This window comes from Acinonyx jubatus, chromosome B1 (assembly GCF_027475565.1).
Source record: "Acinonyx jubatus isolate Ajub_Pintada_27869175 chromosome B1, VMU_Ajub_asm_v1.0, whole genome shotgun sequence".
Taxonomy (NCBI): domain Eukaryota; kingdom Metazoa; phylum Chordata; class Mammalia; order Carnivora; family Felidae; genus Acinonyx; species Acinonyx jubatus.
In genome coordinates, this window is record NC_069382.1 from 79,516,650 (window position 1) to 79,541,697 (window position 25,048).

The 25,048-nt window shown below is 41.6% G+C and overlaps 1 protein-coding gene across 1 annotated transcript in view; it reads right to left on the reverse strand.

Annotated features, from left to right (window-relative positions):
• Positions 1-13,458: 13,458 nt before the first annotated feature.
• CB1H4orf51 (chromosome B1 C4orf51 homolog) overlaps positions 13,459-25,048 on the reverse strand; it is a 31,703-nt gene continuing 20,113 nt past the window's right edge. The window contains exons 3-5 of the mRNA XM_053216167.1: positions 19,484-19,542; positions 18,060-18,170; positions 13,459-14,237 (exon numbers count right to left, since the gene is read on the reverse strand). Of these exons, the coding sequence (XP_053072142.1) occupies positions 13,989-14,237; positions 18,060-18,170; positions 19,484-19,542 (419 nt within the window). The 3' untranslated portion in view covers positions 13,459-13,988. The remainder of the gene's footprint in view (positions 14,238-18,059; positions 18,171-19,483; positions 19,543-25,048) is intronic.

Consider the following 25,048-nt stretch of genomic DNA (forward strand, 5'->3'; position numbering starts at 1 on the left):
AAAAAAAGTGGCTAAAAATATCGTTCTGCTGTCTTCAGTTTGAGAGGTCTAAAACTTTTCTCTTCTGATTAAACACTAAATCATCATGCTTATATAGCCTGCCATCATCTTGAGGGTGGCTCAAACATTATGTTACCAAACTGTGGGTACTTAATCTGGTTAGATGGGTTAGGGGGTAACTAGATGGGGATGGAAAGTGTTTGTCGGGCTGTCTTCATTTCTCTAACTTCACCCCCTCCTCCCACCCCACTCCCCACTGTTTGAAACCTAGTCCAGGTAACTAGCACAACTGTGACCTCTGAGCCCTCTGCCACCACCTGCCACATTTCAAATGTTTTCTGTAGAAAGGCAAACAGTTGCTTTTAACAAGTAAAAAGACATTTTAGTCTTAATACAATGAAAGAATATACTAAATATGCTTATTTTTCTACTTGTTTAAAAAAAGATTCTCAGCCCCAAAACTCTAAACACATTAAGAAAGTTCCCGGTCACTTCCATTGGATGGAAAGTCTCCATGTGTTTACAGAAACACAGGAAAATAACTGATCTATCCCTGTCATCAGACAATTAAAGCCAAGAGTCTGGGTCTAGCCACTGGTCTAGGACAAGGGAAATTTATCTCCATCCTCTGGCCTGAATGTAGGGCTCCAGCCAAACCATTCCAGAATGGTGAGTGTCTTTTTGATCTTAAAGATTTCTAGACAGGAGATGCCATCACTTGGCCTCAGCGTACTCTTATTTTTATTTTAACTGAAATTCCTAATTGGTGGTCCACACTTTTCAGTGTGTCTTATAAAGAACCAACAAGCCCCCTGTCCTCTTATGTCCCACTTCAAATAGAATGCCATAACATTCTACATGCAATGGGTTTGATCAGCATTTGTAGTGACACACACCCCCACCCCCACCGCCAATCTATTTTCTAGGTCCCCCTAAAAAGCAGAACCCTGAGATTTATTTGGGGAAGCAATTCTAGAAACAAAAGTGGAGAACCATAAAGAGTGAAGCAAGTAAGAAGGGAAAGCCAACCCCCGGGGTGTATTGACCAGCTGGTCATTGCTGTGAACAAGTAGGATGCAATCCTTCCAGAAACTCTCATGAGAAGCTGTATAAATGTATCTCAGAATTGACAGCCCAAGGGACAGAAAAAAGAAGGGGCTGGCATAGCCCCAGAGAGTTAACTGCCTTGCACTTCCAGGTTTACCCATGATTTAGAATGTCTGCATAGGTTCCCACAGGCAGCCACAAAGGTGGCAAAGAAGCCAATGATGCAGAATGTGAGAGGCGCCTGGTGAAGCCAAGGGCAAGTGCTGTCAATCGCATCTGACCACAGCTGGTTACTATTGCAAAGGTTGGCTTAAGAAGGTGGATTTGTGAGATGGGGAACCATAGGTATCCAATGAAATCATCATCTTCAGCAAGAATGTTGCCACCACTTTAGCCTCTAAACCAATGTTGGCCACATATCCAACCTACTGAGTTAGCTCAAAGCCCTTCTCCTTTCCCCACACTGAAATTGGGCAGAGCCAAAGACAGTATTGGGTCATGATGCTACAGAATGGAAGGGGTGGCACATAAGAAGAAGGTGAAGGCTCCATACAATAGAGTCTCTCTAGAGTCTGCCCTTTGGGGTTTGCTTTTTGATGTCTGTGAAGGAATTGAGCTCTTCTAGGACTCCATTAGGGGAAAGTCACTTGACAAGGACATTGGCTGCCTCCCACCTCAGAGAGCCTCCTTGACCTGGGGGAGCCACATGAGAGCCCAAGTGAGGCCAGAAGAGAGGAGCCATCCCCCAGGCTTCTGAGGCCAGCCCCAAGCCCAAGCAAAAGGCATCCCCTGGTATCTCTCATACGTACCAACTTACCATGAACAGGGGTCCAGCAAAGGGATTGGCAGCCAGACCTCAGAGAGAAATAAAATGGTTACATTTGGTTTACCTGGCATTGTTCGTGTACATAGGTTTCCCTCAGGAACCTGGTGCTAAGCGGGGAAGTATCTGTCCTCAAGGAAAACAGCTGATTGAAGATAGAAATAGTCAGGATATGGGTCATCTCTGTTTCTATTTCTAACCCACAACTAGCAGTCCTCCTGCTAACAGAGGTTGGGCTAAGCGTGGACTGATGATGGAGACTTACATAGCTACACAGAAAATATATATAAAGAATGCATACAATACATACATAATATAGACATAAACATAAAAGATGTGTGTATTTGTGTGACAGAATCCAGAAAGAAGGCCAGGAATTTTTTTCTTCTGGGATTCACCTTATTAAAATATTTTTTTTTCATTTTTCCTTTGTGCTGCTGAAAATAAATGCAGGTTGATGAAAGGGTAACATATGAAAAGAATAATTAAGAGTCAAGGAAATCCCATTAATCAGCATATCTTCCTGCCCTTCTTTTTCTACAATTAACTAAATGGGCATATCAGTCATCACCACACTATCTGTCAAGGTCCCGTCTCTCTATGGCATCAGACAATGGACAGCAGCAGCAATAGCTAAATATACAGGAGTCTTGGTTACACAAAGAGGCCATGTATCTTTTTAAATGGGCAGAGTAATAATTTCCTGCTGATGAAGGCGTTTACACTTTGGCTTGTCTGCCTCTGAGTAAGGCTAAATTGTGTACATACATGATTTTGTGTCATAAGATCCTGTCTTTAAATACGAGTCCCTCATATTACCCAGAATTCATTGCCTCCCTCATTATTATTCCCCACACTTATTCTTCACACACAAAGTGCCTATCCCAGTTGGCCATATTCTAAAGCAAACTCAAGCCTATCCTACCAATCACTTCTCCCCCTGACTCCTCTTCCATTCTAACCATTTCTCTGCTTTTCATTCATTATTTAATAAGCAACAAATATGTGGGAAGTCATGTGCAAGCAGCTGGTATGAAACAGAGACAAATAAGATACTTTCCCCAGCTTTAAAGAGTTTTATCAACCAATAGAAGAAATGCATATTTGAGCAAATGCATTATAATACCAGGAAAAATACACATAAATTGCTGTGGAAAAGTTGAATAAAGAGATACTAATTCCAACCAGGGTTAGAGGTGGCTTTATGAGGGATATAATCCCATACAAACTGCAATCTAAACGATGAGTGGAATTTTCTAGGCAGAAAAAGTGGGGAGTGCAGTCCAGATTGAAAGAACAGCTTGAGAAAAGGCAAGAAGGTGAGAAATTGCATGGTGGGTTCTGTTGTGCTAGGAGATTATAATGAAATCAAACAAAGCCAGCTTGTGCAGGGCTTCAAACCCCTTGTTAAGGAGACAGAATGTCTAAACAACTCCGCAGTTAATAAGCACTAAAAAAAAAAAATTGAGGAGGAGAATGGCATAATCTGACCTTTGTTTTAGGCAGATAATACTAACAGCACTACAAAAGGAAGACTCGAATGACAAAAAGGCAGAGATATGTGGTATATTCAGAATGTCCTAAAGGGAAGCCATTGTCTTCTCCCTCAGACCTGCCCCTTAACCATGTATTCCTCAGCTCAGTAAAGGGCACACCAACCTCCAAGTGATCCAAGCTACAACACCTGGGCTCAACTTTGCCCCCTTCTATCTCTCTCCTTCTGTCTCTTCCTCCCTTTCTTTGGACAGTCGATCCATCAGAGTTGTGCTTATTTTATCTGCCGAGTATTTCATGAATCTATCCTGTCTTTCCACTCTTAACGTCCCGGTGCAGGTCCTTAGCATCCTTGCCAGGTGTCTTTGCAATGGTTTCCTGTCTGAATAGGACATTTTTGTGTGGGAAAGACTGTACAAATTTATTCCACAGCTCAGAATAAAGTTCATGATCAGACTTGCAGACACAAAGATGAGAGGTGGAGCCAGGGGACAGGATGATAACATCATGGTAGCAACAGCAACAACAAAACAGCGGCAGAGCGCCAAAGACAGGATGTTGGGAGATTCCAATTTTAGTGGAGAAGCAGGAGGAAGCAACAGAGGAGACTTAGAAGAAACCATCAGAGAGGTCATCGACAAGCGCAACATTGTTAGAGAAATCCAAGGTTAGAGAGAATTTTTTATACGACATTGGATGAAAGGATGAGTAGTGTGAAGTCGGATTTTAGTCTTTTCCAGTTTGATGGCCATTGACGGTCTTTGAGGATGTAGTTTCAGAGACAGGTTGGGAATGGAAACCAAATTCTTACAGGTTAAAGAATGAATTGATGGTGAGGATCCAGTCACGAGGAGAAAAGTCTGCTCTTGTAGTGAGTTTGGTAGTGGAAAAATAAAAAATCATGCATGCCTACTCCTTGCCAAAAGATGCCCAATCTTCCCTTTTCTCTCAAAGAAATCTACTCTTTTCCCTTTCCTAACTTCACTTGTCTTCAAAGAGAGAAGCGTAAGCTACTGACATTACAATCCCTAGCCACACTCCAAACCAATTTTCCATACCACTTTTGATGTAACTCATCCTTTGAAGTGCATGAAGTCTGTGTTCACACCATGCCTCCTGTTGCTGTGTCTGCCTGGACCAGTTTCTGTTAGCCACAGACATCCGCAGGAAACGGACTGCATGAATAAAATTTAGTAGCAGTTGTTCTAACTACGAGAGTCTAGAGAAATGCAAAAAAAGATGACCAAGAGATGGAAAGTCACCCTCCAAATCCCCTCTACTGTTGCCAGAACTATAAAATAAGGATTTCTGTGTGGAAAGATGAAGGCTTAGAAAGGAATATGATAGGTCTCTAAAAAAACAAAAACAAAAACAAAACAAAACAAAAAAAACCCAGCAACAAACCTTGATGGATGTGGCCAGAGAGCACAGACTTAGTCACCAAATTCCAGAATATTAGGCCCAGGGGGTAAATCTTGAAGCCTACAGAGGTTGTTCATGTTGGAGCCCTAACTAACTGTCCCTTTCTAACGTTGTGCAAACGTTTGTAAGAGCAATGGATCTCAAACCCTTCTAGGCTGCACACCGCTTCAGCTAGGGAAGAAGAGCTACAGCTCAATTCTTCTGCCCCAGCTTGCTGTCATCCTACCAACAGGAAAAAAAAAAAAAAAAAGTCACCCTCATCAGACATAATGGAAAGAAAGGTACCGGATTCTATGAGATCGAAATGAAATAATCTGTTATTTATTAAATATCATGACAAAATTGTTAATTCATGCCAGAAACACAAATATAAACGTTATCATATTGAAAGCATTTATTCTGAGGGAGACCATCTGGCAGAGCCTCGCAGACCACACTTTGAGAAGCAGAGGGTGTCACCATGCCGGGCTCTGCCATTAAAGCAGCAAACCCAGAGGAAGTGAAAATTGAAGGGTTTTGAGGGGAATGCTTTGCAGTAATGACATCTGCTAGATACTTGTCATGTGTTTCTTGAGAGGTGGGCCTGCTTTTACAAATGTTGTTATATGAAAACCTACATTTTCAAAAAAAAAGGGGTGGTTATTATTTCAGGTTCTCTCCCTTTAAAAATGGATTCTTTCCTTAGGCACCTAATTCCAGAAGAGTATTTACATACAAATGTATACAGCATTTACTGCTGAACAGAAAGTCTAGACAGAAGCTGAAGGACAACGTAGGACAGCCGAAGAGTCAGGAGACACGATCAGTTAGAGAGGAACCAAAAATTTTAAATACTGTACAACATTATGCGATTATAAAGTAAATGCAAGTTTCTATTGTAACACATAGTTTTTAAAAACCTCACACTGTCACACTCTTCGCAGAAGGGCAGGAGTACCTATGACATGGAAAGCATATACCCTCTCTGGAGATGCACGGAGCACTGGTCACACACAAAGTAGAGGAAACCTTGCATTCCAGAAAAGAAGAAATGTTGATGGCAACTGGAAGAAACACCCGATCTCCTTCAGGGTCCAAGTGAACCGGTCTCACCTGGCTGCCCTACATTTTCAAAGGATTCCTGAACTTAATTCTGAGTGCATCTTCTGCCCTCAGAGATGCTACTGTTGGTTGAACATCAATCCTTTTTCCCTTTTCCAAAATTCTCTCCTCTGTGTCCACAGAGCACCTGGGTGGCTCACTCGGTTGAACATCTGACTCGATTTCAGCTCAGGTCATGATCTCACGGTTTGTGATTTTGAGTCTCTCATCAGACTCTGTATCTCTCTCTCTCTCTCGAAATAAATAAACACCAAATTAAAAAAAAAAATCTCTTTCCTCCAGGTCCTACATCAGCTCCGATGGCTGAACCTAGAGAATCCACAGAACAAATTCCTCCATCTAGAATGGGGAGGGTCAGCAGAGTTTGACCTTGATAGAGTTTCAGCACTTGAAAGTTCATTCCCATCTTGATCCTACCCAAGACCATCAGGCATCCACTTACCAAAGTTCAATCACTATGTAGGAAGTCATCTGAAAAGAGCCACATTACACATCAAAATGGTATTAATATGATATACTGCATTCCTACTTAGGCATGTCTCAAAGTCTAATGAAAAGAATAGCATCTATCGACCAGCTCAGTATTTGTCAGGGGTGTTGGGCCTGTAGCTACTCAAGCCCTAATTACTGTTGAGTTTGGAGAGTGAGTAACTCAAATTATATAGGCTGCATATGTTTATGGTCTCTTCCTATCAAACACTTTAATGTGTATATTTAGAAGTGGAAGAAATAGCCCTCATGCAATCCAAATCTCCTAGGAGAATTTGGACCCTCAATGATTACTCCTATAGTCCTCATACTTGTAAAAGTTTAATAAGTTTTAGTACTGTTTAAAGGGTAATACATGCACATGGTAAAAATAAAAACTGATGCAATGATTAGGTTTCAAGAAGAATAATTTAATTTTTTAAAGTTTTTTGTAAGTTTATTTATTTTGAGAGACAGAGAGAGCAGAGGAGGGGCAGAGAGAGAGAGGGAGAGAGAGAAAATCCCAGGCAAGCTCTGTGCTGTCAGTGTGGAGCCCGATTCGAACCATGAGATCATGACCTGAGCCAGAACCAAGAGTCAGACGCTTAACCAATGGATCCACCCAGGTGCCCCAAAGAATAATTTAATTTTGTTGCCATCTTTGGCCTTTGTCTGCTCAGAGATGCTGTTGTAAGTGGAGCCTTTCCCATATCTCTCCCCTTTGCCTCATATCAACTCTGGTGGGTGGAATGAGACAATCTGTGGAAGAAATTCCTCAGGATAGAGTAGTTTCTTCTGGGGAGGTTGGCAAAACTTCACACGCCAGATCTTAAGCCAGGAGTCCTGACCTGCTATAAGCTTGGTCACATCCCATCTTCTCTGTCCAAATCTATAGTCTACTCATGACAGCTCAGTTAGTGACTAATTAGATTACAGAAATGAATGAACAAACTATTTGTCTATGCTTCTTATGAGCTATTAGCCATTAAAAAAGAATGTTTGGGTAGGTAAATGAAAGATGAGTAAGAGAGAGGGAATGAGAGTCATAGAGAAGTGGCTGGACCTCAGAGCATGTAATTCCATTTCTTCATTATGTAAAAGAAGAACCTGCAGCCTGGACCAAGAGGGGAAGTTGAGAGGAGAGGGAGAATGAGAGAAAGAGTGAAAGAAAATACTTGCTTAATAAGAATAATAATAATTGTTTCTATAACTAATTAATCCAAGGCAGTCTGTGGTTCAGTCTCAGCCGCCACAGATCACAGAAAAAACATTCCCACAGAAAAAATATAACAAACAGCAATTCAAGTGTTAGCCTCTCCCTAAAACACCAAAGAGGGGAATATAGTCTTGATGTACATCCACAGATCTTAAAAACTCTTCTGAGGATATTTTCCTTACCTTACTGATGATGAATCCCTTCAAATATTACTCTTCTCCCTCTCTTTAGAACCCCTTAAAATTCCTCCCAATACTCAGGCCACCTAGTTCCTTTTCTCCACTCCCTGGCACTTTCGTATAGATCACTATAACTTTTCTGGCTTTTTTCCTCACCGCCCCACATCTTAGAACTAAAGAAAGACTGGAGCCCTCAGATTGACCCTTAAGCCTATCAGTCTTAAGGAGGACAAATTTTAAAAATAAACTGACACATACAGATATTATACTAAAACTCCAGAACATCAAGGTGAAAAAAGTCCTAAAAGGTAAAATAGGATTCAGATAAATTACCTACAATGGAGTGAAATTCAGATCAACCATGGAAGTTTCAAGAAAACAATGGAACAAGAGCTTAGACATGTTCAGGAAAAGTAAATTCAAACTTAGAGTTGTATAACAACTCTAACACTCAAGAGAGAGATGAAAATATATTCTCAGACACACAAGCCCTCAGAAAAATGTATTATCCACAGACACTTTCTGGCGGAGAAAAGAGAGAGAGCAAAAGGAACCTACCAGAGGATGTACTCCAGCAAAAAGAAAAATGAAAGGTAATCAGGTGGCAAAGAAGAATATATTCATGTTTGTTTGTTTTTTCAAAGTAAACTCTGCACCGACCATGGGGCTTGAACTCACAACCCCGAGATTAAGAGTTGCTTGCTCTACCAGCTGAGCCAGTCAAATGCCCCAAATGTACGTGTGTTTTATTTTTGTAATTAAAAGGGTGTGTGTGTGTGTGTGTGTGTGTGTGTGTGTGTGTGTGTGTGTGGTGGTTGCCACAGAGGGAGGAGGAAGGTGGACAAAACGTGTGAAGGGATGAGGAGGCACAGGCTTCCAGTTATGGAATGAATAAATCACAGGGATGAAAGGGAATATAGTCAAGGATGTTGCAATAGGGTTGAATGGTGACAGATGGTAGCTATACTTGTGATGATCATTGCATAACATCCAGATTTGTCAAATCACTATGCTGCACACCTGAGACTAACATTGTGTGTCAACCATACCTCAATGAAAAAGAAAGTAATTTTTGGAAAGGCTGGGGAGAAAGGAAGGTAGAAAACGCAATTCAACTTCTTTTTTAAAAAATTTTATTATGGAAGCATAATTGATATGCAATGTTATATCAGTGTCAGGTGTAAACAACATCGTGACTCAGCAATTCTATACGTTACTCAGTGCTCACTACATAAGTGTAATCACCGTCAGTCACCACATAATGTTATTACAGTATTACTGACTATATTCCCTATGCTGTACTTTGCACCTCCGTGACTTATTTTCTATCGGGAAGTTCGTACCTCTGAATCCTCTTCACCTATTTCGCCCCTCCTCTCACCCCCCCCTTCCTTCTGACAACCACCAGTTTGTTCCTTGTATTTATGGGTCTGCTTCTGGTTTTTTGTTTTCATTCCATTTTACCATTGCCCGATGTCTTACAGTTTACATAGTGCTTTCAGATAAATTGTCAGTAATTAGAATCCCAGGACCTAGAAAATATGTTTTAAGAGGGACAATGTTGGGACAAATAATAATTTTCAATGAAAGTTGGAAATGCACTCTCCAAGTGTAGTAATGCCCTTCTTGCCATGGAAGCTGGATGCTTTGCCCCAAGCATCATGATGACAATGACAGTGGGTCTGAGGAGGGGCGATAAACATCAGATTTAGCGGGCTGATTGTTTTTCTTCCTCTGTCTACCAAGTTGGACTGCATTATGAATTGGTAGAGAAGGAAATGAATGGAGGTAAGAACTACAAAATCTCAGACCAGCTGACACATCGCAAAAGGACTCATCAAATGTCCAGTTTGGGGGGTCTATGGACTAGAGACCTCTTGCTGCTGGTGGGTGTGGGGGGAGGGAACAGGCAGGACCCACTCCGCACAAGAGGCCTGCTAATGGAAAGCCTTAGGCTCCACAAAGGCTTCTGTTGAGCGGTTCATGGTACTATTGCCTATGTCACATGCCATGAATTTAAGGCTTGGAATCTCTCACTTGAACTTTTTTTGTGCTGTCCCGGTGTGTGCCAAAAAAAAAAAGAAAAAAAAAAGACAAAAAAAAAAAAAAGAAGCTGCCAAAAAGCAAACATTTTCCTGTCTCTAAAAATAAAATGCTGGCAACAGTTCAGGCCTCTGTGCCAAGACCTGGCCCTTCCCAGGGTAAACAATAGGTGGCCAAGCCGATCCCAGGCAAGCACTGAGCCCAGGAGCAGGCCTGGGTCCAGCCTGGAATGCCTAGGTCAGGGCATGTGTAGCTGTAAAACTAGAAGCCAAAGGTAGCCCTCCCTCCTCCCCAGCTGAAGAAGGGCAGCTGCTACCCCACAGCCAGGGGCCAGGTGTGGCTGAGAGGGGACAGCCTCGGGTTTCACCAGAAACCTTGACCCAGGGGAGGCCACAGAGTTCACACTGTCCCCTGCCCCCAGATCCCCAGGGTGCACAGTGACAGATTTGAGGGCTATGAGAGCCTGTCCAGAGAAAGCTCCCCAGGAAAGAAAGTTTCATAAGTACCCATCTGCGTTCATCACCCAGGCTTGTGCCCATCACCTGTCAAATGCCCAGCTGAGAGCTCTCACCTGCTAGATACAGGCCCAACAAAAACACCACAGTGTATGAATGCTATAATAACCACCATTGCTCCCACTCAAATTGCCTCGCAGCTCGTCAAATGCTTCTATAGCATTTGTTCCAGCCCCTGTGCCTTGTCATTAGGGTTCAAATCTTCCCTAGACCATAAGCTTGGCTTTTTGCTGGTTTGGGGAGTTTAAACGGCTAAGAGGGGGTTAGGGGAGGAGAAGGACTAAATATAGCAAATATTTGCAGGCATAATCACTCTATAAACATGCTTCAGTGGAACAGAGTGTAGGACCGACCCAGATGACGGATGTCACTCACCCGAGTGTCACATCATAAATAAAACTGAATGAGCCCATTCTCCTACAGGACCAGAGTGACGCCTGTTCACACTATAAATATTTATGAAGTCATGGTCCTTAAAAGACTTTATTTTTCCAGGTAAGTAGACTTTAGTGAAAAAGTTGAGCAGAGCTTTTCCTGCAATTATGGAATAGTCACTGTAGCTTTTCAACGGGTATTCCATGGAAAGGGAAAGAAGAAAAGGAAAAATAAGGCCCCATTCCAAGAGGCTGCTGCATGAAGATCTCATTTATGCCAGTCAAGATTCATTCTCATTCAAAAAGGGACAGCCTCCTCTGAGGTGGGCAGAAACCAGAAGAACACTATCAGTCCTGTTCTACCCAGGCCTGTGCAATGAAGGAGGCACAAACAGATCCTTGTCACCCAAGTTCAGACCCCTCCCACCACCTCTGCTGGGAGAGACATTCTCCTTCGCGTTCTCAGCTCTCTCAGCCTGTCTCTTAGTAACAGAAAAAATGTACACCTCACCCCATTCCTATGCTCATGTGCAAAGAATTCTCAGAATGTGAGCATGTGTGCCTGGGTGTCTCTGGAGTGTTTATGTAGAGACCCCCACTCCTGCCCTTACTTACTCTCAATTGCATTAGCAATAGCCCCCCCAGAAATGGCGCCAGAATCGGACCAGCTTTTCCTGCGCTCTTCACCACCCACCACTGCAAAGAGCAAACACCCTTTGGGCTCCCAGCACCTCTGCCACACTCTCCTCTTCCAAGGCACTGGGGCAGTCCTGTCACCTGGAGCTCATAAGCCATTGTCTCCAGTAAAATACAAGCCAATTTTTCATGTCTCTTTGCAGCATACGTGTTACTCATCACTTCAGTGCACCAAAACCCTTGCCCAAGTCCAGCAAGCCTGTTTCTTTCCCAGGGATGGCCTTCTGCCCAGGCTCCTTTCCCCTGCAAACATCAAGGTGGCCCCTGCTATGTCAGGCTGAACTGGCCCCGTAGGGAAAAGTTGAAGATCATTTGGCTCTAGCCTCCAGGAAGTCTTGCTCCACAAGGAACAAGAGTCTCTGGTTTTATGAAAATGAGTCACAGGCTGCCTTGACCGTGCCTATCTGGGGAGGCCAGGGCTGCCATGTATGGTCCGTGCTCTGTGCCACCCACCTCTCCATGTAAGTCGGAGTTCTTTGCCAGGACAGCCTGAGTCATAAAACTCAGCACATTCCTTAGGCATTGGATAGTCTTTCCTTGTTATTACTTTGCTTTTGTTTTATGTAGCACCTGGTTTCATTTTAAAAACCCAAATAAAATCTCATGGTCAGGGGTTGGGGGTGGTGGTGGAGATAGCAAGGGAAGAAAAAGAGAAAGAAGGGAGTGAAGCGTAGGCTAGGGGAAGGAAGAAAGGGCTGTAACACCTCCCTCCCCAGGCAAGATCCAGAGTGGGACAGAGAAGGGACTGCGGAGTGAAGGGCAAGAGAGAGGATGTACTACAACTGAATTGAGTTTGATCAAAGTCCTTTGTGCAGTATATGAGAAGGCACTTGATGTCTCTGTCTCTTCCTCAAATTAGGCCACAGTACTGAAAGCCGAGTGACCTTCTCTACACTTTCAGAGTCTCCTCAATAAACTGACAGGCTTATTTGTGATGAATTCTAAGGAACTTTGCAGTTATAACACTATGTATGAATCTGTTTCCTTTTTTCTTGGACCATAAACCCCAATCCATGTGTAAGGGAGTATGTTCCCACAAGCCAGTATTTGTTTTTTGTCTGTGGGGGATAGAGAAATGGGAGACAACAGAAAAAAAGGTGTAGACCCAACCGCACAAATGCTGCTGTTCGAACTGAATTTCTGTGGCCAGGTTATTTTGTAACCTCATCTGTAAAGCCGTTAACATAGAGTTTTAGAATTAAAACAGAACTCTAATAAGCAATGCCTTGCATCTGGTAAACAAATACTGAATGAATGAAGGAAGGAAGGAACGATGCCAATTGACATGGAGAGTTGTATTTTCTTGGAGTAGTCAAGCATATTAATTACAACATAGGCCAGAACATTGGGTACCTGACTCAGAACTTAAATAGAGGCCTTTACCTCCCTCTGCCTGAGATTCTCTAAACGAGGTTGGCAAAAGCAAAAATCCTGGAGGTTCCTGAGTGGCTCCAAGGCTACATTTTCAATGCACGGTTTGGCGAGCTTAATGGAAACCATACGAAGGGATCCCGGGAACCAGACCAGATGGCTTCCCGGGAATGTATTTAGCCTAACCCGGGTTAAAGAACAAAAATAACCACTAGGAGTTGAGGCGGGCGGGGGGGGGAGGGGGGGTGGTAGGGGTGGTGGTGAGACTTTTAATGAATTACCTTTTCTATTCAACAGCAATCATGTGAAGGACGGTCTGGGTAAATGGAAGTAAATGGAGGAGGGGGCAGAGGGCGGGGCGGGAGGTGGGCAGCAAGGGGTAGGAAGTAGCTACTTTCGTAACCACACTGTTCCGCTTGCCCTCAAAGAACACGAGCCGTTGGGACGCTTTGCGGCCCTGGACCGCGTCTGGCTCCTTCCCGCGCGCAGGGACTTCGCGCCGCCGCCACGGCAGCCGCGCCTGAGCCCCGCCTCCAGCGCGCGGCGCCGGGGAGAGCGGGAGGAGGACGGGACGTGCGGAGCTGCGGGAGGGAGGAGCGTGGGGGGAGGGGGAGCAGGGGGAGGGGGAGAGGAAGTCCGCGGCGGACAGAGGGGCGGGGCGTGGGCGGGGCCTGGAGGCCGCGAGGCTCCTCCCGGGAGCGCAGGGGCTGGAAAAGCCGCGGCATTCCCCGCCCCAAGCTCCCAGCCGGCGTCCCCGGAATCACCGCCGCGTGTCCCACGGCCCGGGCGCGTTTGCTTTCCCGCGGCGCCCGCTGCGGAGGAAAGCCTGGCCGTGGAAGGCTGCGGCTCTTCTGGGCTATTGCTCTGAATACAAAAAAGCCTTTCTCACGCCCCTGCGGCCCTCCCCGCCCGGGGCTCCAGATAGAGGGGACCGGCCCGTTGATGCTGGAGCCTGCAGCTGTGGGGGCCACAGCACCATTTCTGTGGTTCTTGCAGAGAAGGGTGGCTCCAGGTATTTACTCTTAAAAAAATGATTTTATGTAATGATTATACCGATAACTTTTGTTCCCGCTTCTAATTTAAGAGGGAAAAAAAATCGAGGGATGGAGGGTGTTTGAAGCCCAGGGAAGTGTCTGAAAAAGCCAGTCGGTTAAGGTCTAGATCTTACCGGGCCCACTCTTACCTCAAAGTCTTTAAACGAAGCTGCAGGCCTCTAGCTCTGGGACTGGGTTTTCCGACTCAGCTCAGTGACGAGAACGGTCCTCCCAGGCTATAAACGGAGTACTGATCACTTTCTGAGTCTTCAGACGAGCCAACCTTGCTGGCCGAATTACACGGTTCCTGAAGCTGGAGAAAAATGGCCTGGTTGTTAGCCCTTGCCCTTCCACTGAGGTTACTTTCTGCACGGAACTGGGAGTGAAGTTGCCAAGACCTCATTGTTGAGCAGGAGTCGGGATTGTTCCTGCATTTTCTTCCATCTCCGTTAACCTATTACATGTATCGTGTCTCTGTTAGGAAGGCCAGTCCAAACGCAGGAGAGAGAAAACATGTAAGAACCCTGGCATCACAAACCATCGCTGCTTCTCTCCCGCCCCTTACTTAATCATCCGTGAGTGGTAAGATTGTTTCCCCTGCCTCCCCTAGGGTTCCTTTAGTATGCACATTCCTGGGTGTGAGTTTCTCTACTTGACAATTTTACAACGTGAGTTCCTTGAAGATAGGGCCCAGGAAAAGCAGTATTAAGAAGATGGTTACCAAGGCATTCAACGCCAAGCAGATTCTTTAAAAACTGAGAATATTGTTAATGATGGTTGAAAATTTCATCCAGTCCTTACGTGTTGCTGAGGATTTCGTTCAATCCCTACTTTTTGCTGATGCAGGAATTTGTACATTTTACCCCTCATTGCTTGTTCTCCCCCAAAATACAGCACCTCTAAAAAATTTTAAGATTTTGCCTTGTCTAATAAATAAAAGGTCATGGTTTATTTGTTATTTTTGGTCAGAACTTCAAGCCCCAAGTTTCCCAAACAAGTACCCCATATTCTTTGTGGGAGCAGGGAGGTTCGGGACGGGGAGTACTTTTAGCCTGTTGTACCGCAAAATCAAGAGTAGGATGTAATGCCACTAATTTGTCAGGAATTGTTGACTTAAAAGAGGCCACTGTGAGTATAGTAAAATCACTTTAGGGGTGGGGGCCGGGGAAGTATCTCAAAGAGAAAGGCAACTGTTCCCAAGAGCAGCTGCAGCTACTGGCAGTGGAATCGCTTGGAACGAGTACAACTCCACGCAACAAGAGGGACTGATTTATTTAGCAATGGTTAATGATTCTCCCAAGCAAACCCCAGGAGGCCCGGCTAGCAACAAATACACTTTCAGGAAATCATCTACCCTTCCTAGAAGGATGCAGCAACCCTACAGTGAAGGGAGGTCCCCAGCCACCCGCACAATACATCTTTTAGTCCACTGCCCAGCTTCAAATGCCCCCAAAGAACTCCCTCCACAGCCTACCACAGCCCTGCCCTGTCGTGCTTACAATGTTCCCTAGGAAAGGTATCAAAGCCTAAAGCAGAAAAATCAAGAAAAGTGCACAATTTTTGGAAGGCCATCATTGAATGGTACCGGGGAACCCAGGTGGGTTGTCTAGCCAGGCCCCATTAGCTAATTTTGTGAGATTAGCTAGTTGGTGCTCATAGACTAGCATGTTCCAAAATGATATGTACATGTAACTGGTGGTTCTTGTGATAATGTTAGGTGGTACCTGAATAACATTTCTTATTTTCATAGTCAGGGTTTTTGTCTAATACATACAACTAGGAATACCAAATCTGTGGTGTCACAAATATAATTACTTAGGGTGAGGTTGGGATTTTTTTCAAGTCAATTTATTTTATTTTTTGACATTTATTTATTTTTGAGAGACAGAGAGAGACAGAGCTTGAGTGGGGGGCGGGGGTGCAGAGAGAGAGGGAGACACAGAATCCAAAACAGGCTCCAGACTCTGAGCTGTCATCACAAAGCCGGATGCAGGGCTCAAACCCACGAACCATGAGATCATGACCTGAGCCTAAGTCAGATGCTTAACCCCTTTTTCAAGTTAATTTAAAGATAAATCTTAATAAACAAAAGTAATGGGATAGCAAAACTAATTAGTTGTAACTTTTATATTGAGGTGAAGTCAGTGGAGTACTTGTAGAAACTAGTTTTTATTCTTTTTTTCAACTCATTCTTTAGGAATCTCTGCCAGAACTTTTAAGACAAAAAAAGAATTCCATTTTAACATCCTGTTAAAAATTACTGGATCTTGAGGGGAATCTGGGTGGCTCAGTCAGTTACGTGTCTGACTCTTGACTTCAGCTCAGGCCATGATCTCACAGTTTGTGAGTTCAAGCCCCGTGTTGGGCTCTGCACTGATGGTGAGGAGTCTACTTGGGATTCTGTCTCTCTGCCCTCTCTCTCCTTCTCACTCTCTCTCAAAATAAAGAAATAAACTTTAAGAAAATTACTTGATTTTGAGAAAGTCTGATCGGCAAACACAGAGGCCCTGCTCTGGAGAGCCACGTCAGGGGGAGCAGAGATAGTAGATATTGGGTGGTGGAACAAGCTTATGAGGAGTGGGCCAGGACTCTGGGCACCCAGGGTAGGTCTCCAGAAAGGAAGGACAATCTGAGAACCTACTGCCTTTTTTTTTTTCTTTTTTTTTTTTTTTGCAAGAGGCAGAATCCAGCAAATCACTGATATCACTGATGAAAATTTAGGCAGTACCAGAGAAATTTCCAATCCACCTAAGCCTCTTTGAGGCTTGTTTCCACAACAACCAGAGAGATCTATACAAAATGTCCAGGATGCTTTAAGAAAGAATGCTCAACTGGGGCACCTGGGTGGCTCAGTCAGTTAAGCGTCCAACTTGGGCTCGGTGCTGACAGCTCAGAGCCTGGAACCTGCTTCAGATTCTGGTGTCTCCCTCTCTTTCTCTGCCCCTCCCCCACTCATGCTCTGTCTCTCAAGAATGAATAAACGTTAAAAAAATTTTGAAAAAAGAAAGAAGGAATGTTCATCAGGATAGTGTACTTTTCTATTTGTCACTTGATTGTAAATTTGGGATCCCCTTCATACCCACTCTGAACGCACACACACCACCACCCTCACTGCCACACTGCACACTCACTGACACTACTCCAGGGGTCCACTGTTGGGTGACAAGTAAAAAGATTCTTACATGCTTCAGAAAGTCTTTCTTTAGTCGATTGTAGCTCATCAGATTCTTAGATGCTGGCTTTTTAATTCTCATACCTAGTGTAAAAGAGACAGGCAGTGTGTAAGTGCTTGTGGTAGAGTCTATCGTAATATGAGTAAATGAAATTTACTAGTATTCCAAAATCACTTTTAATCAATAACTTCAAACACTCGCATACATACTAGTTTCCCAGTCCCACCCAACATCTGTTACCGCCACAACCTTCTCACATGTATAGTCTTTTTCAGAGGTGCTGCTGGGAAATGTTTCTCTGGGATTTCCCCCTCCTTTTATTTCTGCATCCTGCCATCCTTACTGTTAGGAGAGGTACAACAAAATAACAGGGTGCATGACAGGAGGAAAGAAGCAGAAATGCAAAAGGCCTTGAATGACCTCAGACGCTGGAAGGGGTGAAAATATCAGATGAAGACCATCATTCAAATCAAGGCAGAACATGATGTAAAGTGGTAGGTTAGGACAGGACTTACCTGATTTTTCATAATTTGGAGGTGCTGGAGAAAAATCACCACACAGAATTTGGTGTGCCTGTGAAAAATATAAAAATAAATGCCAACCGCTTTCACCACAATAGAAATTTAATAAAATTCTTTTTCCAGTGTTGTGCTTCCTCATTCAGGAGGCAGTTTGATACTGCTATCCAAACCCACTGTCGTAACAGACACCAACAGTGAAATCGAAAGACAAAATTGGGGGAGAAATGTATAAAGTAGGATAGGCAAAAGAGTACTATCTCAATATGGAGATAGCTTATACAAATCAATGAGAAGAAGCTAAACACCCTAATAGAAAAGTGGGAGAAGGAAATGAATACAGTCAGTCATCATTATTCATGGATTCCGTAGTTTCCAATTTTCCTACTCGTTAAAATTTATTTGTAACCCCAAAGCTAATACGTGCAGCACTTTTGAAGCATTCAAGGACATGCACAGAGTTAACAAGTTGAGTCACCTGATGTGCACGTTTCCAGTCGAGGTCAAACCAGAGGTCACTTTGCCTTCTTGTTTCAGCTCTCATACTTTACACAAGTATCCTTTTTATGGCCTGTTTAGTGCCACTTTTTCTGCATTTTTATGCATTTTGTGAGTGGTATCACTTTTTGAAATGGCCTCCAGCGTCATGCTGACGTGCTGTGTAACGTTCCTACGTGCAAGAGGACTTTGATGTGCCTTATGGAAAAGATACATTTGTTAGGTAAACTTCATTCAGGCATGATTTATAGAGCTGTTGGCTGTTAGTTCAATGTCAGTGAATCAACAATACGTATGAAATAAGGTAGCTTTAAACAGAAACATACATAAATACAAATTTACAGTTGATGAAATGTTGTGACCAGAGGCTCACAGGAACCTGGCCCTACATTTCTCCTAGGAGCAACAGTTCCATAATGACCACTTCACTGTTAGTAGGGACTTTAGAAAACATAACTACCTTGAATTATGAAAATTGACTATCAGCACAAAAAAGCTATGAATAAGTAATAAGCAGAGGATGCTCAAACTCACTAATAATCAAGGAAATTAAAATTAAAAGGAAAGTAAAATATCTTCATCTATCCAGTTGGGAAATACTAAAATTATTTTTTAAAGCCAGTGTTAGAGAAAATATAGGAAAACAAGCACTCTTGAGGACCGCTGGTGCATGAGGCCAATTTTCTGGAAGGCAATTTGGCTATATATCAAGATTTAAAATAAGCATAACAACTCCTGATCCAAGAATTCTACTTATGAGAAAGTACCCTGAGGAGATAATTGTACAATTGCAAAATTTTACATTTAAATTTACTCATCACTGCATTATTTACAATAGTTGCCAATTTGAAACACCTAAATGCCTAGCAATACAGGATATTTTTACATTGCGATATATCCAGTCAATGGAACATTATGTATCCATTGAAATGATAAATATTGCTAATACTGAAAGAAATGTCCATGAAAATATTCAGTGATTAAAGCAGATTGCAGAGGACAGTGGATCCCATCAAGGCATTCTGTGTGTGTGTGTGTGTGTGTGTGTGTGTGTGTGTATCTTTACATATGCATAAATGTAGAGAGACATTCCTGAGGAAGTTCACTAAAATGTTAATGGCAATTATCGCTGGGGGGAGGGAAAGGATTTCAGATAATTTTTACTTCTGTCTCTATTTCTCTGTATTATTTGAAAGGTTACAATCAGAGAAAAGCTGTTTTTGTTTTTAAACTGTCAATATAATCTATATAGTTATTGCCTTACATGGGAAAGAGGAACGTTGGTAACTGTAAAGAAGAGACACAACATCATCAGTTCACAATTTATAACCTTGGCTGTTTATCACTGTATTCCCATCAGCTAAAAGAAAGCTACACACATAATAAGCATTCATAAATACATGTTTGATGAGTAAGTAATTTTAAACAATAAATAGTTTTTTATGAAATATGCAGGGTACGATTGTTTAAGCGCTCTCCATGTCAAGGTCATTGAGAAATATTGGACTTACCACACTGTGCTTGACATCATGTGAATTTTTGAAAGAACTGGTCATATGAGGTAATAGTCCTGCATCCAAATGAAGAGGGAAAACCAGGATTAAACCGAGGGTTAGAGTAAAATCTCTTACATTCCCATTTGTACCATGCAAATGAATTGTACACACATTACTTACTTCCCTTTAGAATTTAACCAGTGGAAAAATTAAGAGTCAGGTAAAATGACACTGTGACTAAAAGTTAATTTTTAGTAAATATTCTGGAGCTTTTGAGGGTGGAGGTAATTTTTTTGTGGTACACATTTCAATTTTATTTTAAAAAGAAAACCAGACTGATAATAGCTAAGGGGACATCGAAATTATACATCTATGATTTTTAAAATGTTATCAAAATTATTCAGTTTTACATGTACTTTGGCTTTCTCTATGAGGTTGTCCTGAAGTAAGCCTAAAGTAGAGACTGTGTTCAGTCTTTATTAATTTTCTTAAATTTTAATCCAGTAAAAAATAATTATCTATGTCCCCTTTCCCATCTAAAAATAGTTAACCTTTCAAATGCTGCTCTTTTTTAAAAAAGATTTTATTTTTTAGAGCAGTTTTAGATTCACAGCAAAATTGAGAGAACATAGAGTCCCCATATACTCATATACTCCTGCCTCCCCCCCCACCCCATGCATAGCTCTCATTATCAACATCCCCCTGCCAGAGTGGTGCATTTATTACAGTCAGTGAACCTACATTGTAACATCCTAATCACAGTTCACATTACAGTTCACTCTTGGTGTTGTAGATTCTATAGGTTTGGACAAATGTATAATGACATGTGTCTATCATTATAGTTTCATACAGAGTATATTCACTGCCCTAAAATTCCTTTGTGTTCTGCTTATTCATTCCTCTTCCTTCCCAGCCCCTGGCAGCCTCTGATCTTTTTACTGTATCCATGGTTTTGCCTTTTCCATAATGTCAGGTAGTTGGAATCCTATAGTATGTAGCCTTTTCAGATTGGCTTCTTTCACTTTGTAATATGCACTTAAGCTTCCTCTATGTCTTTCCATGACAGCTCATTTCTTTTTAGTGCTGAATAGTATCACATTGTCTAGATGCGCCACAGTTCATTTATCCATTGACTTACTAAAGAACGTCTTCCTTGTTTCCCAATTTTGACAATTATAAAGCTGCTATAAATATCTATGTGTAAGGAAGTATTTGTGGGGACATAAGTCTTCAACTTTTTTGGATAAATCCCAAGGACCACAATTGCTAGATCATATGGTAAGAGCATGTTTAGTTTCCTAAGAAACCATCAAACTGGTTTTCAAAGTGACTGTACCATTTTGCATTCCCACCAGCAATGCATGAGAGTGCCTGTTTGCTCCTCATCTTTACCAGCTGGTATTTGATAGTGTCAGTGTTCCAGATTTTGGCCATTTTCATATGTGTGTAATGATATTTCATTGTTGTTTTCTAATTTGCATTTCCCTGATGACATATGATGTGGGGCATCTTTTCATATGATTATTTGCCATATTTATATCTTCCAAGTGAGGTGTTTGTTAAAGTCTTTGGCTCATTTTTTAGTCAGTTTTTTTGTTTGTTTCTTGTTGAGTTTTAAGAGTTCTTTGTATATTTAGAATAACAACTCCTTATAAAAAGTATCTTTGCAAATATTTTCTCCCAATCTGTGGCTTCTCATTCTCTTGTCTTTTGCAGAGCAGAAAAATTTAATTTTAATAAAACTCATCTAATCTATTATTTCTTTTATGGAGCATGTTTTTGATGTCATATCTAAAAAGTCATTGCCATACCAAGGTCATCTAGGTTTTTTCCTATGCTATATTCTTGGAGTTTTACACTTCTGCATTTTACATTTAGGTCTATGATCCATCTTGAGAAAATTTTGTAAGGGTGTAAAGTGTATGTCTAGATTTTTTTTTTTTTTACATGCAGATGTTCAGTTGTTCCGACAAAATTTGTTGAAAAGACTGTCTTTTCTCCATTGCACTGCCTTTGTTCCTCTGTCAAAGATAGGTTGCCTGTATTTATGTGGGTCTATTTCTGGGTTCTGTATTCTGTTCCACTGATCTATATGTCTCTTCTTTCACCAATACTGCATTGTGTTAATTACTCTGACTTTCTTGTAAGTATTGAAGTTGGGTAGTGTCAAGGCACCTGGGGTATTATTGATATAGCTGGATTAACATCTACTGTATTTGTTACTGTTTTCTATTTGTTGCCCTTGTTCCTTGTTCCTAAATTTGTCTTCTACTCTTTCTCTGCCTTTTGTGGTTTCAGTTGAGCATTTTATATGATTTCATTTTCTCTCCTTTCTTAACATTTTAATTATATTTCTCTCTCTCTCTCTCTCTCTCCCTCCCTCCCTCCCTCCCTCCCTCCCTCTCTTTTTACTTTTTAAATAGTTGCCCTGGGGTTTGGAGTAGTTACAACTACTCCAAGTACATTTCAAGTCACATTATACCACATGTTATACAAGTAGTGCAAGTGCCGTATAATAACAAAATATTCCTAATTCCTCTCTCCCCTCCCTTATGGCATTGTTGTCATTCATTTCTCTTGTATTTAAGCATAAATAAGTACATATACAGTTGACCCTTTAACAGCATGTGTTAGGACTGCAAAGGCCCACCTACACATGGATTTTTTACAATGTAGTGTTATAAAATGTTTTTTCTCTCCCTTATGATTTTCTTCATAACATTTTCTTTTCTCTAGCTTCCTTTATTGGAAGACATACATAAGCCTACATAATTGAATACATTGTTACTATTATTATTTTGAATAAACTGTTGTTAGGTTAAAAATTAGAAAAATAAAAGTTTTGATTTTATGTTTACCTATACCTTCTTCAATGCTTTTCTTGTCTATGTAGATCTGAGTTTCTGACCTATTCTTTTCCTTCTCTGTATAGAACTTTTAACATTTCTTGCAGGGCAGATCTATTGGCAACAAATTCCCTCACTTTGTCTGACAAAGTGTTCATTTCTCCCTCACTTTTGAAGGATAATTTCACAGGGTACAGAATTGTAGGTTGGTGGGTTTTTTTTTTTTTCCTCAACACTAAATATTTCATGCTACTCTCTTCTCGTTTCCATAGTTTCTAAGGAGAAGCTGGATACAATTCTTGTTTCTCTATAGGTAAGGTGTTTTTCCCTCTGCCTTTGTTCAGGATTTTTTTCTTTATCTTTTATTTTCTGTTGTTTGAAAATGATATGCCTACGTTTAAGTATTTTGTTTGTTTTACATTTATCCTGCTTGATGTTCCCTGAGATTCCTGGATCTATGGTTTGGTGTCTGACATTAACCTGTGGAAATTCTCAGTTGTTATTGTTCATACATTTCTTCTATTCCTTTCTCTCCTTCTTCTCCTTCCAGTATTCCCAAAACATATGTTATACTTTTTGTAGTTGTTCCAGTCCTTGGCTATTCTGTCCTATTTTTTAGTCTTTGTTCTCATTGCTTTTCAAGTTTAGGTGTTTTTACTGAGATAACCTTAAGCTCAGAGATTCTTTCCTCAGCTGTGACCAGTCTACTTATAAATCCATTAAAGGCATTCTTCATTTTTCATTTGTTCCTCAGTGTTTTTGATCTCTGGCATTTCTTTTTTTGGTTCTTTCTTAGGATTTGCATCTCTCTGCTTACATTGCCTGTCTGTTCTTATATGCTGTCTACTTTATCCATTAGAGCCCTTAGAATATTAATCATAGTTGCCTTAAATCCCTGGTCTGATAATACCAAATCCTGCCATGTCTGGTTCTGATGCTTACTCTATCTCTTCAAATTATGTTTGCGCCTTTTAGTATGCCTTGTAACTATTTCTTTCTTTCTTTTTTATGAACATAAGTTATTGTCAAATTGGCTTACATACATTTCTTGATAGGTGGACATGATGTTCCAAGGAAAAGAATTGCTGTAAATAGGCCCTTAATAATGAGGTGATGGGGTATGGGGGAGAGGAAGCATTCTACAGTCCTATGGTTAGGTCTCAGTCTTTCAGTGAAACTATCCCTCTGGACAGTGAACTTCACAGTGTTTCTAGGGTTTTCCTCCTTCCGTGTTAGGTAGAATAGGATGGCTAGAGTGGGCTGGAGTTGAGTATTTCTCTTTTCCCTCATGGAAGGCTAAGGTAAGTTAGAGTTTGGTTTTTCTTTTCCCCCAGTTCAGTTAGGCTACCATAATGATACCCGAGCAGATTAGGCTTTGGCAAAGTAGTTCCTCCTAAGGGCAGACCTTGTTAAGAACATAGACTCTGGAGTACTTCAAAATGGTACTTCCCCTCTGCCTGCTGGAAGCACAAGGGAATTGAATTGTTCTGTGATATTTACTGTGGTAGCCTGGCCAAATTCCTGAAGGTAAGTCTCACAATACGGTAGGTGCTTTCCTATGCCTGGGTCCTCCTGGAGTTTTTTAACTCCCAGCTCCAGCGATTCATCAAGTATAGTTCGGATATTCAGACCCCGTTACTGGTTCCTATGGTGGTTTCTGCTTGTGAGTCTCTGCTTTGGTAAGCTGTCACTACCTATATTCCCTTTTCTGTCTCTCTAATCTTGGGGTCAGCAGTTTTCCCTGTGTCCTCACCTTTCTTATGAATCCAAGAGGAGTTGTTAATTTTAAATTTTGTCCAGCTTTTTACCTGTTGCTAGAATGGAGAGGCATCTTCCAAGCTCCTTACAAGCAGAACCAGAAACCAGAAGTTGGGATAAACATCTTCATACCTGGAACATTCTATAATATACAGCTTATACTTTTAGAATCAGAGGGAACCAAGGCTATGCAGAAATTGTAAGGGTATACATTTTTCTCAAGGTCTGAAACAGCCCTGGTATATTTCTTAACAATTTTATTGAGATATATAACTTCTATATCATAAAATTGACCCACTTTAAGTATATAGTTCAGTGATTCCAAGTAAATGTACTGAGTTATACAACCATCAAAATACCATAATATAGTATTAGAGCATTTTCATTATCCCAGTAAGATCTCTCATGCCCATTTTTGGCTAATCTTCTTTCCTGCCCTCAGCCCCAGAAAACCACTAACCTACTTTCCCTATAGATTTGCCTTTATTGGACATCGCGCAGAAATCAGAATCATCTGCCAGGTGGTTTTGTCTCTCTGCCTCCTTTTACTTAACGTAATATCTTTGAGGTTCATCCACATTGCAGCTGTTTGGTACTTTGTTCCTTCTTATTGATGAGCAGTATTCCATTGTATGAATATACCAAATTTTGTTGTCCATTCACCATGATAGACATAAGGCTTATTTCCAATTCTGGCTATTATGGATAATGCTGCAGTGAACATTCATGTCCAAGTCTTTGTGTAGATATATGTATTCATTTCTCTTGGATACATGCCTGTAGGTGGAATTGTTAGATCCTACGATAAGTTTATGTTTAACTTTAAAAAACCTGTCAAAGTGTTTTCCACAGTGGCAGTACTATTCTACATCCCCATTAGCAATGAATGAAGATTCTGGTTTTTCCACATCCTCTCCAACATTTGTTATTGTCCGTCTTTGTGATGATAACCATTCTCATGGATGTGAGGTGCTGT